Source organism: Epinephelus moara, chromosome 17 (assembly GCF_006386435.1).
Source record: "Epinephelus moara isolate mb chromosome 17, YSFRI_EMoa_1.0, whole genome shotgun sequence".
Classification (NCBI taxonomy): domain Eukaryota; kingdom Metazoa; phylum Chordata; class Actinopteri; order Perciformes; family Serranidae; genus Epinephelus; species Epinephelus moara.
In genome coordinates, this window is record NC_065522.1 from 23005165 (window position 1) to 23021622 (window position 16458).

Here is a 16458-nt window from a genome sequence, read left to right on the forward strand (position 1 = left end):
CAAACATCCCCAGTGTTTACACACATTAATCTTATGATAATAAAACACCAAATAATTATATTGATTCAACAAGCACTACAGCCAGAACTGGTATGGACATTTAACCAAAACCAATTACACCCAACCATCACTGAAACAAATCAGAGGATACATTGGATAGTTTTCTATGCATGGTTATCAAAAGAATAAAAACACAACAAAAAGTGTTTAGGGTATATGAATCTTTAATAAATCAGTAGTCAGGATGTAAGTACAAAGTCTTTCATGTTAAGGCTGATAACATCATTTGGGTACCTAAAAAGTGTACATTTGTGTTAACAGGTTAGGCAGGCATGCATGCAACTGGTGGCCAGCAGCAAATTCCCAGAGGCTGACATCAGTGAGGAGATAGAGCAGGTGACAGGCAGTGTGCACACCCTGACAGTCAGTGTCGGCACCCAGACCGATCCATTTCAACAGGATACAGAAGAGGGAGACAATAAGCAGTACATTTGCACAGGCACTTTGACAGATGACATACTTACCAACCAGGTCATAAACAATGACCACTCATACTGTACATCTGTGGAAGGCCAGGCCACACAGGCTGGAATCGGGACCCGGTTCTTCCTTCCCAAATGGCCCCTGGCCCAGAGGGTAAACTGTCTGTAGGCAGTCAACCTAAAGAGACTGATGGAAAAGAAATGTATTGGTTAGATTTGTCTCAATTTTTTAAGATCATAAACAAGTTGTTTGTTGTCAGGAAAGATATAACAGGGCGTCTTTTTTCTTTTATATGTGTCCACTTGTTAGAGTGTGAGAGTGGAAATCCATTTGGTAATTTATGTTAACTTGAGCCTTGCTTCATATCCACTTCTATGTATTATTCTATATCACCTACAAAGTACAAAATATTGAATCATTCCTTTCAGATTCCAGAATATACGTCAACTGTGTATTGCTCATCTCACTCAAAAGTTATTGAGGATGAACCCGTCTGAATGTCTGACATCAAACTGTCTGCGTCACGGTGTTTTGACAGCGGTTTCCCAAACGTTGGTTTCATAACGTGCTGCACAACACGATGTAAACAAACTACGTATAGAAAGCATTCATGTGGCATTATATTGTTATGTCAGGCCTCTCAGACATGTTCCGCATCTAACTGGCTCGTTCACCAGTAGCAATATGTAACATAGTCAGCTATGTGAACCGGCGAACTAACGTTAGGTACCAGCATTGATAGCTAATAGCTGTTAGCGTCAACTAGCTAACGCTATGGGTTAGCTAGCAATTAGTACCGGAGAAACGACATAAACAAAGACGTTTCGGTCAGACAACAACTGTATGTAAACAAACAGCACATGGAAACATTGTTCATATTCCTGGCCAACACCGTAGTGCATGCATTTGTTTTCTTTACTGCATACGGTTACTGAGTCATTCGCCCGCGGTTACAGCTAGCTTGACTTACCTGCTGGTGACGGGCGCTGCAGCGTCTCAGCTCTGACATCCCTCAGCGAAAGCATCGCTACCTCCAACACGTCCACCTCCCGGCACAGGGTGCTGAATGAGCGCACCATGGTGATGCAGGGGTGGTCATGGAGAAGATGGTCCAGACCAGCCTCCTGGCACCAAATGGACTCTGGCACAGTGGGCATCGCCACACTGACACCACGTAATGTTGCCGACACGCCCTTGACCCCAAATCACCGGCTCAACCACTTCTTCCTCCCGTACCACTGCTCGATTCCCACGCCTTATAGGCTCATATGCGTAGGCAATGGGGCTTGTCACAGACTCAACAGGCCTCTCCAGTTCGTCTTCCTCCATTGTCAAAAAGTGTGGCGCTCAACCCAGTTCAGAAATGCTCCACTGTCTTCACTTCACTGCGATCGCTAGCTTGACAACCACTCCGGTGACGTCACGTCCGGCGACACAACAGACATGGCGCCGCCCTTTGTTTTAACAGCTGAACTTAAATGACAGGATTTTGAGATTCCTTTCATTTTCAGTGTTTAAACTAAAATTATCTTTTTAGGATGAGAGACCCTCTTTAAATTATGATAACTATGTTTAGTGTTTCATGTCCTCTTTAACTGAGACAGTTTCAAACACAAGCACACAAATCAGCTTCACTATAACTCACAGCAGTCACAGACAAAGCACTTGTATTTATCTGGACACATTTTCCCCACAAATACAACATACTAATGTTATTAGCACATCATTAGCATTGCTCCAAAAATACACAGAAGAGATTGGTCTGGATTGACGTGGGAGTGTGTGCCGGTGGCAAAAAAAAGACTTGGCAGTTCATACTCGATATCCACGATACAGTCATTTTATACGTCCCACATGGAACAAGTCAAGTCAAACTTTATTTATAAAGCACATTTAAAAACAACCTCAGTCGACCAAAGTGCTGTACAGTTATTGAAATATAAAATAATCATACACAAATATCATAATAAATAAAACAAAGGAAATAGTAAGAGCTCAATTTAAAAAACTAAAAATTAGATTAAAAAAGGAAATAAAAGAGTAAAAAGAGTAAAAGCCAAGGATTCTTGCCTAGCAGGGACTGAACGCCAAGGAGAAAAGATGGGTTTTCAGTAATGTTTTAAAGTGCTCAACAGACTGTGCAGCTCTAACCTGGAAAGGTAGGCTGTTCCACAGCTTTGGGGCCGCCACTGAGAAGGCTCTGTTCCCACGAGTAGAGAGTCTAGCAATAACAAGCTGCAATACATCAAGTATAATCAGTATATTGCCCACCCCTTCCTCTACATATTTCTACACAGAAGTATTTGTTCATGTTTATTTTAAAAGTACAGAGACAAACTCACAGACTAATTTAATACCACATTTCATTTTAAGACAGCTTGCAGTGCTTGTCCTTAGATGGACTTTGAAATGACAGAAGGATGTTGAATAGTGCAATCACAGTGCAGAACAATACAGAGGTTTTTAGAGGCTTTTACTGCTGAGAAGTGCATGATCACTCCTGAGAAGCTGATCCAACTTGGCTTGAAAATAACCCCAGCTGTAAAACATTTGAGTTCCATGGAAGAAAGAAAGACCAATATCTTCAGTCTCTGCAGGTTTGGTCAATGGAACTGAGTGCCAGCACAAATATTTTAGACCACCAGCAACAGCAAGCACAGGGGAAGTAAATGCATAGATGTCTACACACTGTCCAACAGTTTTTTTTAAAGATTAATTTAGTTTTGTGCATGTGGCCCCTGCTCTACCAGGTGAGCTACTCAGCGCCCCAGACGTTATGTGACTGTTTAAAATAAAGGTGACTGTGCTATTAGGATGATCATGCACTGCAGAGAAATCCTGAATAAATACACAAGAGACCAGAGGTGGATTTGACGGATTCTCAAGGACAGAGATTTTTATCGCGACTCATGAGCAATGGCATTTGGGATTGTGCACAAATCATGAAAAATCTGCAGCACTGATAAAGACAATAGTGCTCCTCAGGGCATGACTCAACACAGCCCTGAAAGAGTAGGAAGCCTTCAAAAGGAAGTGTCAAGTGACATCAAGAGTCAGTTCTGTGGAAAAGTGAACAGACTGCAATAACTGGAACCAGGGTGGGAATAGATGAGATTGGATCGTTTTCAACGACTTCTCTGGAAAAACGTGTTCATGCAGCATTGCTTATAAAAGGAGGTGCAGAGAACATGGGGCTCACAGTCCTGCACACAGCACAGAGAAACTCTCAAGTCTGAGGAGAGGATATCACTGCAGTTTGAGACACATAGGATACAGGGGATTCTGATTCCGTTTTTAAAGATCACTCCCTAATTTCTACCATTTAAGACAAGCATGAATACTGCAATCCAGTGCATCATCCTCCTGGCCTGCGCCGTCACCTGCAGTTCAACAAGTAAGTGTGCTAATTTATTGGATCATGGAAAGCTTTTCTTGTTGTATTTCTGCATTTATGTGGCTTTAAACGAGCTAAACTGACTAACAAACATCTCCCTCTTGGCCTTGCATATCAGGAAAATATGAAAACTGTTGCAACTCCACAGATTATTTACACTGTTGTCTTCAATTTTCCAGCTATCATCGACTGCCAGTGTTTAAAAACAAGGAAGTCTGTAAAGCTCTCTCTCATCCTCGATGTTGTTGTGTTCAATCCTCGTCCACACTGCAGCAAGAAAGAAGTCATGTGAGTATCTGCAGTAATGTGAACTAATGTTCCACGCAGTTGTGTTTTTTAGTGTTGATTTTTATGTGACAGTAATCTGTAAGTGTTGCTCAGAGAGCTGTTTTGCATTAAGGCTTTCTCTTTCTCCTGCAGTGTCAAATATAAAAACAAGACCTCAGAGTGTCTTCAACCCGACACAAAATACGCCAACGCAATCCTACGAACAGTACAGAAGTAAGTACAAATACAAGCTTTTCTTGACATTGTTCAACACAGTGTGAACTAATACTTCCGCAGTTAGATGACTGTCAAACAAAAGTGCACGAGAGGGTAGAGGGATTTCATATTTTTCTGCAAGCAGAGGTCAGCAGTCACATTGTAGCGTTGCTCTGTGACACTCTGCACATCAGGTCTACATCATTGTCAGTGTGCAGGAAAGATAGAAGAACTAATGTTGAATTTATCCTGCGACTGCTGGAGTAGAAGCAGCTGATACAGAAGGAAAAGAGGCTCCCAATGACCACATCTTGTGCACTTGAGTTCAAAAATAATCCTGTTTAGTTAAGAGCCAGGGTTCCTAATGAAAGGGTCGATATGTCCTTAACTCTTTACCCCATAGAACGCCTACTAGAAGCACCCTTATAGAACATTCTAAGGCTACCCATGGAATTATTTGAATAACAAAAACTAAATGTTATTATAAATGGATGTTACACTCCACCAAACTACATGAAACATAGACATGTCATATATCTCTAGAAACCTGAGGCTCTAAACTATCTATTTATGAGGATTTCAATGTGTTTTCATTCATTTACCAGTAAGTCATCACCATTTGAAAGCAAAACACGGACCCTGTTCAAATGGGCGTCAAATGTCGTCTTTATGGATATCAAAACTCGTCATTAAGGATTTAAGGGGGGGGGGGGTGTCATATGTCATCAGTATGGGGAAAAGAGTTAAAGGTGATAGATACAGGATTCATACCTCCCGGTCAGTAGTGTCGCACTCACACTCGCCTGCTCTCGCTCCACTCTTCAATTCTACAGGTTGCCAGGTTTGTAAACGACAGACACTGGAGACGAGATGTCAAGTGAAGAGTGTTTTGTGGTATAGTAGTTAAAAAATAATAATAATAAATCATGAATCCTCTCTTGTGCGCCCCGTAACACACTGTTACAATCTCCGTAAAGCATTTTTAGCTCTACTCGTCACTAATGCTAACGTAATTAGTCAATTAGGATCCATTGTCGTAGTGGACACACGGATTCCCTGATTCAACAACGTCCTGTATACTGTATGTATGTACTATGTGTGCTCTCCCTCTTCTTTCTTCCGTCCCTGGATGATGTCCTGCCTGACATCGTAGTTTATTTTTACTTCGCTCCCGGCTAAACCCATAGCTTAAAGTTAACATGACTTAACATAATGAGCGCCAATAAAATAGCTCAGTCAAAAACTTTTCGTTAAACTTAAGATGAAAAGATGAAAATGAGCTGTTTGTTTTGAGTAAAGTTCTTCACAATGAAAATATAGTGCCCGACCATGATTATTTCTTCAGGACTTGAATTTGATGACAAGGGGTTGCAAGCTGACATGGGTTCTTTTAAGGGACGAGAGACCAAAAAAGTTGGCCATCACTTTTTAAGTGCATCACTAGCATTGAATGAAGTGTGTCAAAGTATTGTGAATCAGAAATAGCTGAATTACAAGCAGACGAACCTTCATTTTAATGTGTCACAAGCTAACTGTTTCAGAGGATTGAAATTTCAAATTAAATGTTAAGCATGGTATCCTTTCTTTACAGGCAGAAGGCAGACCTTGCTGCTAAGATGAACGCCACCAGCCTCAAGACGAGCACAGAGCCAGCCACAGTGTCGGAGACAGTGTCAGCCACAGCGTCAGCCACAGCGTCAGCCACAGCGTCAGCCATAATAATGGCAACAGCATCATAATGCAAACATGTTTATCATCCTTACAGTTAAACCAAGGTATCCATCTTGTACACCTTCCCAAAGGTGTGGTTGTTGTAGTCGTGTTTGTTTCTGCAACATCAAACACGAGCGCTACAGCACCAAAACAAGTAAAACTGTTTCACTTTACTTGTTTTGAGCTTTGCACACTGGCAGCTAAAAGATGTAATAGTGTGAAATGGTTAATACTCCAGCAGACGTAACTGAGCATTGGCACATTTGGGAGACAGTTTGTAAAGCCAGAGAGGTGTCCGTACGCAGAATATTCATGTGGGCAAACAACGTGCATGTAATCTATGAGGTGTGAATTATGCGCGGTGATGAGACAGCTGTACGGTGAATATCGTATACATTCATACTACTGTGCTCTTATTACATCCTGTAGCAAATAACAGTCTGTTTGTGATGTCATTCAAGGTGGCAGATTAATAATGTGAAGGTCAGTAATGACTATATATGCGATGGTAAATGTGAACTGTGTTTCTGTCTGTGGCTAATATGTTAAAGCATCATTTGTTCATCATTTAAATGATTCTATGTATGTATGCATCACGCTGTATGTGTGCCGTGTTTGTTTTTTGTGGGGTGAAATCATGATGTACAACTCCGATTCTTGACGTGTGACACTGTTGACAGAAAACAGCAAAACCAATAAATGTGGGGGTTGTAAAATCAGCTGACATCTTGGCATTTTATTTGAAATTAACAGTTTACACATGAAAGCACTCAATGAAATAGTTACAGTGCAGTCATCTTCTAGATGGCTGCATTGTTATCAGTATTTGCAGCATATATTTTCAAGGTGTAATTACGCACATAGACTAAGGTGCAGGTGTATAATAAAAATAATAATCATAATAAAATGTATTTAAAGCACCTTTCAAAACACAGTTACAAAGGACTTCACAATAAAGCTGGACACATCAGCTTTTATCAGTTTCTTGCCCATAGCCATTTTTTTTTTTTTGCCATTTGTGTTTTCGATTTGCTCAGGATTCAAAGGTTTAAATGCTTGTGAAAGGCATCTGAATGCAGTACAAGAAAACTGATGTCATTGGCCTTGTGAAGGACCTCTTCAGAGGTTAAATACCTGGGTTTTTCCACACCAGTTTGTCAGACTAGTTCCAGCCCAGTCAGACAAGCATGAACTGATGAAGCCTCTTGAATAAGAGGTGAAACGTCTTCAAAGACAAAACTAAGTCCAGTTGCGTTCGATTCAATTGCCTTAAGATTAATTAGAAAACTTACAGAAACCACAGTCAGTGTCACAACTGAAGGACAGAGCCAGAAACTAATCAACACTAAGGGATCTCAAGTCTCCTAACTTCCTTCCTCATTTCCTTCACTTGCATCTTGTCTTTGCGTCATAGTCCTTCCCATCAGTGATGCACCCAAAGACACAAGGGAACCATGCGAGGAGTGGAAAAATGGGGAACTGTGATTAATAGAGAAATGAGACGTTCCTCTGAAGCTTCACGTGAAGTGACATCTGTCTGTAATGACGTCTGCAGCTGATCACAGCTGGATCAGCTGTCAGTCTGCTTCAACAGCTGGTTGTGTCTGCATACGTGTGCCAGTACTACTAAAGACAGTTATTAGTGGCAGAGCTGCAGTATTTTTCTCTGTTTCTGAAAAACCTGCACACGAATAACAACCTGCACTCTGTATTTAAACAGAATGTGTTTGCAGTATTTATTCATTAATTACATCTGTATTTATTGATATTCTAATTGCGAATTCATGATTTAATAACCCAGAATATGATTATGATGTCTTTTAAACACTGGAAATAATTTATGAGGCCAAATGTTTCATGGAAAATTGAAATTCTGTAACTCATTAAACAGCAGCACAGGGGTTCCTGGTTCGAAACCAGGGTGGTGGAGCCCTTCTGTGCGGAGTTTGCATGTTCTCCCTGTGTCAGCGTGGGTTTTCTCAGGGTACTCCAGCTTCCTCCCACAGTCCAAAGACATGCAGGTTAATTGGTGACTCTAAATTGGCCGTAGGTGTGAATGGTTGTCTGTCTCTATGTGTCAACCCTGTGATAGTCTGGTGACCTGTCCAGGGTGTACCCGCCTCTCACCCAGTGTCAGCTTGAATAGGCTCCAGCTGCCTCGCAACCCCTAACAGGATAAGTGGTTACGGAAAATGAATGAATGAGCGAATAACTCATTAAACCTCAGGAATGCTCAGCCTCATGTGTGACTGAATAGAAATGATGATAAATGATCTTACAAGTGTTTCTTGCTGATAGACAGACTCTTATATTCCCTCTGACTTTAATTGCATCCATAATAAACGTTTAATGGGGGAAATGAGAGATAGGAAAAGTGGCCGCATACCTTGGAAGTGAACTGGGAAGCTAGAAACTTTTTTGGCATACGCACCAGGTGAGCAGCTCCCTTGGATTGAACAGGCGTCATCTCGGTATTTGATACGTAGGTACTAATTTACGTTTTTGGTCGGCTTTCAAAAGATTTGCTCTCGTGTGTCATTGCTCCTCAGAGATCCCTCCTCGCTCCTTGATCCTTGTTCCTCAGCTCCTTGATCCTTGTTCCTCAGAGCAGGCATAGGAGCCTTTAGACAAGATGACGCATCAGAACAACTCAAATAAAAGTCACGTTTTATCAACATACACAATAGAAACAAACTTTTTCATCTTAGGATCTAAGTACTGGCCTCCATCACTGAACAGTTTAGGACAGAACAAACTTAAAAAGGATTGTCGTTGACATAGATGTTACCGTATTTACATTAAACCAGTACAGTATACACAGTATGTAGAATGTTAGTCATTTTATGCTTTGGGTTATAGAAATTTTTTTTAAAATTTCCCTCAAGGTTGTTTTTCAGAAGATGACAATTTTGCCAAGTCATACTGTAATACATCATTTCATCCCTTATGATCATGTGGCCTTGAGGCTTCGCATGATGATCCCCTTTTAACCCACATCTACGACCCGAATGTCAGATAAAGACACATGCCTTAAATCATAAGGGACTAATATTTCTCAAGCCCAGTCTGAAAAGGCTGTGTCATCAAAAATATGATTTCAGCTGTTATCACTGTCTGTAATTTTATGTAACTAATGATAGTTGGCGAACAAATACAAGTAGATTAAAGTATGGAATTTAAACATTTTGACATTAACAAAACTAAAAGAAAATTTTCAGTGTGTTCAGTTTTTGTGGCTGCACAGCTTGTACAGTGTTTGTCCTACTAGTCAGTGAATGTTCTTTATTTTCACAAACAAATGGACGATTCAGTTTACAGTTATTCCCTTCATCTTAGCCCAGTTAAACATTATACATGTAGTGGTTTTGTATATTACTGTAAGTTAAAACTGAAGTTAAAGTGTTCACTGTTAATATCAAAACATTGTAAAACTGAAATGACACATGACAAATGAAAAGAAAAACTGAACTGAAACATTTTCATTTTCATTCTTATGCGTAGGATAAAAAATTTCGGGTAGTTTTACACAATGCTTATAGGAAATAAGTAAAAAAAAATGACTCATCCCCCAAAGACTCAAAGCTGCATTAATCACTTTCCTTGAGCCACAGAACTTCAAAACTTATCAACAGTCTAAACATCACACACATATTAGGCATATTATGGCCCTGTAAAGGTGTAATTTATTAGCAAACAGTTGCCTTTTTACATGTCCAGTACAATCTATTTGGAGTTGGGTTTCTGGCAACGTGATTAATGTGAGTCAGTTAGTCACTTTTGTGCTCCTCCAACTCCAAGCAGCTAAGTGCTTCACTGTGTTTACCACATGGTCAAGAACTTGGACCAAACAACCTTTCAAGTGCTTTTTTTTCTGGTGTTCGCTCTGCCAATAGGAACGCTGAAGTGATGTACTGTTAGCTGGCTGGCGGTTGGTGTAACACTGTTATTTTTGTTTTGACAAGACATATTGAAATTTATTTCTTAGGATAAACCTCTTGAGATGTATCATCTCGTTTGTCCCAAAATAAAATCATGTTGTATTTCCACCATCGCATATTTGCTCAGTACAGCCTGGACCCCACTGCTCCAGAAGCTCCAGTTCCTTTTTGCCGTTTCATCACGGTCACCTTGATCGCTCTTGGTTTGGCCCCTCTCATTGGACCACTTTGCCTTTGGAGACCCTACCAAGAGCTATTTGCCCCGCACAGCACAGCTCCCAGGGTCACACGGACACACAAACCCCTCCACATCGTTAAGCTGGCGAACTTTGGAAGGGCCAACAGGTCTGAGGTGATGGTTCTCTGTCGGAAAACAGTGGATTGTTCCCTCAGGGTTAGGAAAGAGTTACTGCCTCAAGGGAAGGAGTTCAAGTATTTTGGGGTCTCGTTCACAGGTGAGGGTAAAATGTAGCGTGAGATGGACAGGTAGTATGGCGCGGCATTGGCAGCAATGTGGGCACTGTGCTGGACTTTCGTGGTGAAGAGGGAGCTGAGCCAAGCTCTCGATTTACCAGTCCATCTACGTCTGACCCTCACCTATGGTCATGAGCATTGAATACCTCCTGTTGGAGATTTTTGTTGTTTTGCTGAGAACAGCCACAAAAGACACAGATGAGAGCCATGAGAGTGAACCAAAACTGTTTTGTTGTGGGCCTAAAATCCAAAACAACGAGCTGAAAGAAACTAAAATGGTCAATAAGGCTAAGGGGAACTGCTAAATTGAGTGATATTTCTTGTCATTATAGCCATTGCTTACAAAAGAATATTGATTAATGCTACTTTAATACCCCCTTCATCCTCAAATCAATAATAGTTTTCTAGAATAACAGCCAACCTGAAAAACATCCACAACACAAACTAGCATATAACAGAAATTTGTAGAAATAATTAAAGTTTGTCAGAAGAAACACTTATGAACTATTTTCACATAGTAACCTTATTGTGCTGTATATACAGGGTCAGAACAAGCCCCCGGGTCAAAAAACAACACAGTGTCATGTGTGCAGTTGCCACGGGTCAAACTGAATTTGTTTACAGTATTATCTGTTGATCATTCTCGCATTTTTCCTCTTTTGGAGTCAAAGGGGGAAAACAGAGTTGAGTACTTCTACAGAGCTATGATGAACAGAAGAGAAATGAAGCAGTTGGCCGGTCGTCCAGACAGACACACTCCGTCTGTGTGACTCATTTCTCTGGCCAACCACGAACACGCCGTGTCTTAACCTCAACGGGGCCTCTGTCTGCCCCTGAACTCACCGTCCCATGACTACCTTCTGCTGCACATGTGAATGCACCAAAGTGAAACCAACGTGCACACACACAAATACAGAGTGGGAGTTTTCTCAATTTCCCACAGCCAAGTTCATAAAGAGAGCACATGACCGCTGTATGTACAAATACTGAAGAGCAAAATGTATATAAACAGTCCCAACAGCTGTATGACATCCATCTAAGGAGAAGAACTCTCTATAGAAGTAAGACTCTCGGAAGAAGCACCAACGTAAACAAGATGAAGCTCTGCATCCTGCTCATGCTTGGGACCCTGCTTGTCCTCGTTTATGGTAAGAGCACGACGTGATGATGGTTTCTGTGAGTCTAATGATACTAAACCTCATGAGTTTGGAATAACAGCTTAAAGTGTGTTGCTAAATTGTGGTAAATACTTGCAGACACTGACGTGTTTCCTGCAGAGTGGGTGATCCACTGCAACAGTCAGACAAACTCTGAAATATGTGTTTCATTTTTCAAGCAAGAATGAATCCCTTGAGTTTTCCTTTATCTTAAATGTTCCTGTAGAAGCATAGAAAGCATTACATTTTCTCTAAAAACTGTGTACTTAAATTATTGCTGATCACTTTCCAAAGCATGCGACTCAACTTGTCGAGTTCTGTTATTGTTTTATCGTATTGTGAGTGCTAATCTTAAAAGTCTTTGTTGCATTACTACTCAAAAATAAGATGACCAGAAGTGGAGGTCATATTCAGATCCTTTAGCTGAGCTTAATTACTCGATTACAAAAAACATTGTGTATTAAAAATTGTACTTGAGTGGAAGTACATAATCATGAGAAAAGTTATGATACTTGTATATCTAAAAGCAAAATAGCTTAGTCAGCGGCATGATCTTCTTTTCCGTGTTTTATTATTATATACTATAATACTGAATATTAATTTTAAGTTGGTGGAGGTAGAGCTAATGTCAACTATATTACTGATTTATCTTTAAACGGACAGTCCACCCCAAAATAGAACTAACCGCTACCACATGCACAGAAACGGGAACTACGCCTGCCAGCTGTATCACCGCACAGAGGGAAGCAGCGTGCTCCTACTATGCAAGATGTAAACATTAATGGCATCATCCTCAGCTGGGCTGTAACGTCAGCTAGCTCAGTAGTGCTACGTCAGCTAGCAGTAGATAGAATAGCTTGAGTAACGTGGTCATGGTTTCTGGAAAGAGACATTGCTGAGTTTTTCAGATTAGTTTTTGGCACTTTGAGCACCACAAGCTGAGTGCCATCTAGTTCTATTATATTAGGGAGAAGGCAGACATCTCTACGGCTGATATCTCCAACACTCTGCAGCTCACACCAGAACAGTCTAGACTGATAAATGGCACTACAGATAAGAGGAAAAATATGTTTGATTTTTGGGTGAACTGTCCCTTTAAGAATGCATCCCACTCAGTGGTGGGAATCATGATACAATATTATCACGATACTTAACTCACGACACAATATTATTGCGATTTTTAAAATTTTCAATATGCTAATTATTGCCATGACATATATTGCAATTTATTACCTTTTTTCAGCTACAAATAACATCTCCAAAAGAAAACTTTGTCAAGCTTTGTTTTATTTAATAAGTTTCCAGTCTGTTCTTTTTGCGTCAATCATTTGTATAGCAGCTAAATGTATCTAGTGAACTGAAAAAGAAAGACGTTTCATTATTTTAGTAGGCTACCTAAAGTTAAATTTGAATTTGCAACATTAGTAATTTATGTAATGAAAAACAATACTTAGCGTCCATGTATCGATACAACATTTCCACGCAAAATATCACGATACTCTGCTGTATCGATTCCCCCTCTCTATGTTCAATTAGGACACCGCTCGTCGTCCTCCGCTTATCCGGGTCCGGGTCGCGGGGGCAGCAGCCTCAGCAAAGAAGCCCAGACAGTCCTCTCCCCAGCCACTTCCGTCAGCTCTTCCGCGGGAACCCCAAGGCGTTCCCAGGCCAGCCGGGTGATGTAATCCCTCCAGCGTGTTCTGGGGCGGCCCCGAGGTCTCCTCCCGGTTGGACATGCCCGAAACACCTCCCAAGGGAGGCGTCCGGAAGGCATCCTTACCAGATGCCCGAACCACCTCAACTGGCTCCTCTCGATGTGGAGGAGCAGCGGCTCTACTCCGAGTCCCTCCCGGATGTCTGAGCTCCTCACCCTATCCCTAAGGCTGAGCCCAGCCACCCTGCGGAGGAAACTCATTTCGGCCGCTTGCACTCGCGATCTCATTCTTTCGGTCACTACCCAGAGCTCGTGACCATAGGTGAGGATTGGAACGTAGATCGACCGGTAAATCGAGAGCTTCGCTTTCTGGCTAAGCTCCCTCTTCACCACAACGGACCGGTTAAGCGCCTGCATCACTGCTGACGCCGCCCCAATCCGCCTGTCAATCTCCCGCTCCATCCTACCCTCACTCGTGAACAAGATCCCGAGATACTTAAACTCCTCCACCTGAGGAAGGACCTCCCCCCTGACCTGGAGTGGGCAATCCACCCTTTTCCGGCTGAGGACCATGGCCTCAGACTTGGAGGTGCTGATTCTCATCCCAGCCGCTTCACACTCGGCTGCGAACCGCCCCAGCGAGAGCTGGAGGTCACTGTTCGATGGAGCTAGGAAGACCACGTCATCCGCAAAAAGCAGGGACGAGATCCTCCCGTCACCGAACCTGACACCCTCCACCACTCGGCTGCGCCTAGAAATTCTGTCCATAAAAGTTATGAACAGAACCGGTGACAAAGGGCAGCCCTGGCGGAGTCCAACCCTCACCGGGAACAGGTCCGACTTACTGCCAGCCACGCGAACCAGACTCATGCTCCTTTGGTACAGGGACTGGATGGCCCTTAGCAAGGGGCCACCAACCCCATACTCCCGGAGCACCCCCCACAGGATGCCCCTGGGGACACGGTCGTAAGCCTTCTCCAAATCCACAAAACACATGTGGACTGGTTGGGCAAACTCCCATGCCCCCTCCAGCACCCTGGCGAGGGTAAAGAGCTGGTCCACGGTTCCGCGTCCGGGACGAAAACCACATTGCTCCTCCTCAATCCGAGGTTCAACTATCGACCGGACCCTCTTCTCCAGCACCCTGGAGTAAACCTTACCGGGTAGGCTGAGGAGTGTGATCCCCCTGTAGTTGGAACACACCCTCTGGTCCCCTTTCTTGAAAATGGGAACCACCACCCCGGTCTGCCACTCCAGAGGCACTGCCCCCGATGTCCACGCAATGTTGCAGAGGCGTGTCAGCCAGGACAGCCCTACAACATCCAGAGCCTTGAGATATCCAGGACGAATCTCATCCACCCCCGGGGCTCCGCCGCCTCGGAGTTGTTTCACTACCTCAGCAACTTCTGCCCCAGAAATTGGACGACCCGCCCCCGAGACCCCCGTCTCTGTTTCCTCACTGGAATACGTGTTGGTGGGATTGAGGAGCTCCTCAAAGTATTCCTTCCACCGCCCGACAATGTCCTCAGTTGACGTCAGCAGCTCCCCGCCCCCACTGTAAACAGTGTGAGCAAGTTGCCGCCTTCCCCCCCTGAGGCGCCGGACGGTTTGCCAGAACCTCTTTGGAGCCGATCGATAGTCTTCCTCCATGGCCTCACCGAACTCCTCCCACGCCCGAGTTTTTGCCTCAACGACTGCCGCTGCTGCGCTCCGCTTGGCCCGCCGGTACCCGTCAGCTGCTTCCGGAGACCCACAGACCAACCATGCCCTGTAGGCCTCCTTCTTCAGCCTGACGGCTCCCCTCACCTCTGGTGTCCACCAGCGGGTTCGGGGATTACCGCCGCGACTGGCCCCAGCGGCCTTGCGGCCACAGCTCACAACAGCCGCCTCGACAATGGCAGAGCGGAACAAGGCCCATTCGGACTCAATGTCCCCCTCTGCCCTCGGGACGCGGTCGAAGCTCTCCCGGAGGTGGGAGTTGAAGATCATCTGGACAGGTTCTTCCGCCAGGCGTTCCCAGCAGACCCTCACTGTTCGTTTGGGCCTGCCAGGTCTGCGCGGCGTCCTCCCCCACCATCTGATCCAACTCACCACCAGGTGGTGATCAGTTGACAGCTCTGCTCCTCTCTTCACCCGAGTGTCCAGAACATATGGCCGCAGGTCAAATGATACGACTACAAAGTCGATCATTGACCTGCGACCTAGGCTGTCCTGGTGCCACGTGCACCGATGGACATCCTTATGTTTGAACATGGTGTTAGTTATGGCCAAACTGCGACCCGCACAGAAGTCCAATAACTGAACACCACTCGGGTTCAGATCGGGCAGGCCGTTCCTCCCAATCACGCCCCTCCAGGTCCCGCTGTCATTGCCCACGTGAGCGTTGAAGTCCCCCAGCAGAACAATGGAGTCCCCGGTCGGGGCGCTGTCCAGCACCCGTCCCAGGGACTCCAAAAAGGGTGGGTACTCTGAACTGTTGTTCGGTGCATAAGCACAGACAACAGTCAGGACCCGTTCCCCGACCCGAAGGCGCAGGGAAGCAACCCTTTCGTCTACCGGGGTAAACCCCAACGTACAGGCAGAGAGTCTGGGGGCTATCAGGAAGCCCACCCCGGCCCTCCGCCTCTCACCCGGAGCAACTCCAGCGAAGGAGAGAGTCCAACCCCTCTCAAGGACTAGGGTTCCAGACCCGGAACTATGTGTCGAGGTGAGGCCGACTATATCTAGCCGGTAGCGCTCAACCTCTTCCACAAGCTCCGGCTCCTTCCCCGCCAGAGAGGTGACATTCCATGTCCCAAGAGCCAACTTCTGTAACCGAGGATCGGACCGCCAAGGCCCCCGCCTTGGTCTGCTGCCCAATCCACATTGCACCGAACCCTTCTGGATCCCTCTGTGGGTGGTGGGCCTACAGGGGGACGAGCCCATGTAGCCGGTTCGGGCTGGGCCCGGCCGGACCCCATGGGCGAAGGCCCGACCACCAGGCGCTCGCCCACGGGCCCCAACCCCAGGCCTGGCTCCAGGGCGGGGCCCCGGTAACCCTCCGGGCCGGGTACATGTGTCCTTGTTCGTGTACATCATGAAGGGTCTTTTGAACCGTTCTTCGTCTGACCCTTCGCCCAGAACCAATCTGCCATGGGAAACCCTACCAGGGGCAAAATGCCC

General features: G+C 44.5%; 2 protein-coding genes and 1 long non-coding RNA gene across 3 annotated transcripts in view; 2 read left to right on the forward strand and 1 right to left on the reverse strand.

The window, feature by feature from the left end:
- Positions 1–206: 206 nt before the first annotated feature.
- On the reverse strand, positions 207–1913 carry LOC126404125 (uncharacterized). Its single transcript, XR_007571403.1, has 2 exons — positions 1454–1913; positions 207–669 (listed from the first exon to the last, which is right to left on the reverse strand). It is a non-coding gene; the product is annotated as an uncharacterized LOC126404125 (long non-coding RNA).
- A 1650-nt stretch (positions 1914–3563) lies between these two features.
- LOC126404128 (C-X-C motif chemokine 3-like) lies at positions 3564–6792 on the forward strand. The gene is made up of 4 exons (XM_050067138.1): positions 3564–3877; positions 4057–4165; positions 4298–4378; positions 5952–6792. The coding sequence occupies exons 1-4, from the start codon at positions 3817–3819 to the stop codon at positions 6097–6099; spliced, it is 399 nt and encodes a 132-aa protein (XP_049923095.1). The 5' UTR covers positions 3564–3816; the 3' UTR covers positions 6100–6792.
- Positions 6793–11472: 4680 nt separating this feature from the next.
- Positions 11473–16458, forward strand: part of LOC126404131 (interleukin-8-like) — a 7803-nt gene continuing 2817 nt past the window's right edge. The window contains exon 1 of the mRNA XM_050067143.1: positions 11473–11633. Coding sequence (XP_049923100.1) covers positions 11582–11633 — 52 coding nt within the window. The 5' untranslated portion in view covers positions 11473–11581. The remainder of the gene's footprint in view (positions 11634–16458) is intronic.

Bases quoted from the DNA above. Each gene is read 5' to 3' on its own strand.
- LOC126404128 (XM_050067138.1), top strand. From the start codon at position 3,817: ATGAATACTGCAATCCAGTGCATCATCCTCCTGGCCTGCGCCGTCACC. The intron at 4,166-4,297 runs GTGAGTATCTGC...TTTCTCCTGCAG, and splicing joins TGCAGCAAGAAAGAAGTCAT to TGTCAAATATAAAAACAAGA. The intron at 4,379-5,951 runs GTAAGTACAAAT...CTTTCTTTACAG, and splicing joins ATCCTACGAACAGTACAGAA to GCAGAAGGCAGACCTTGCTG.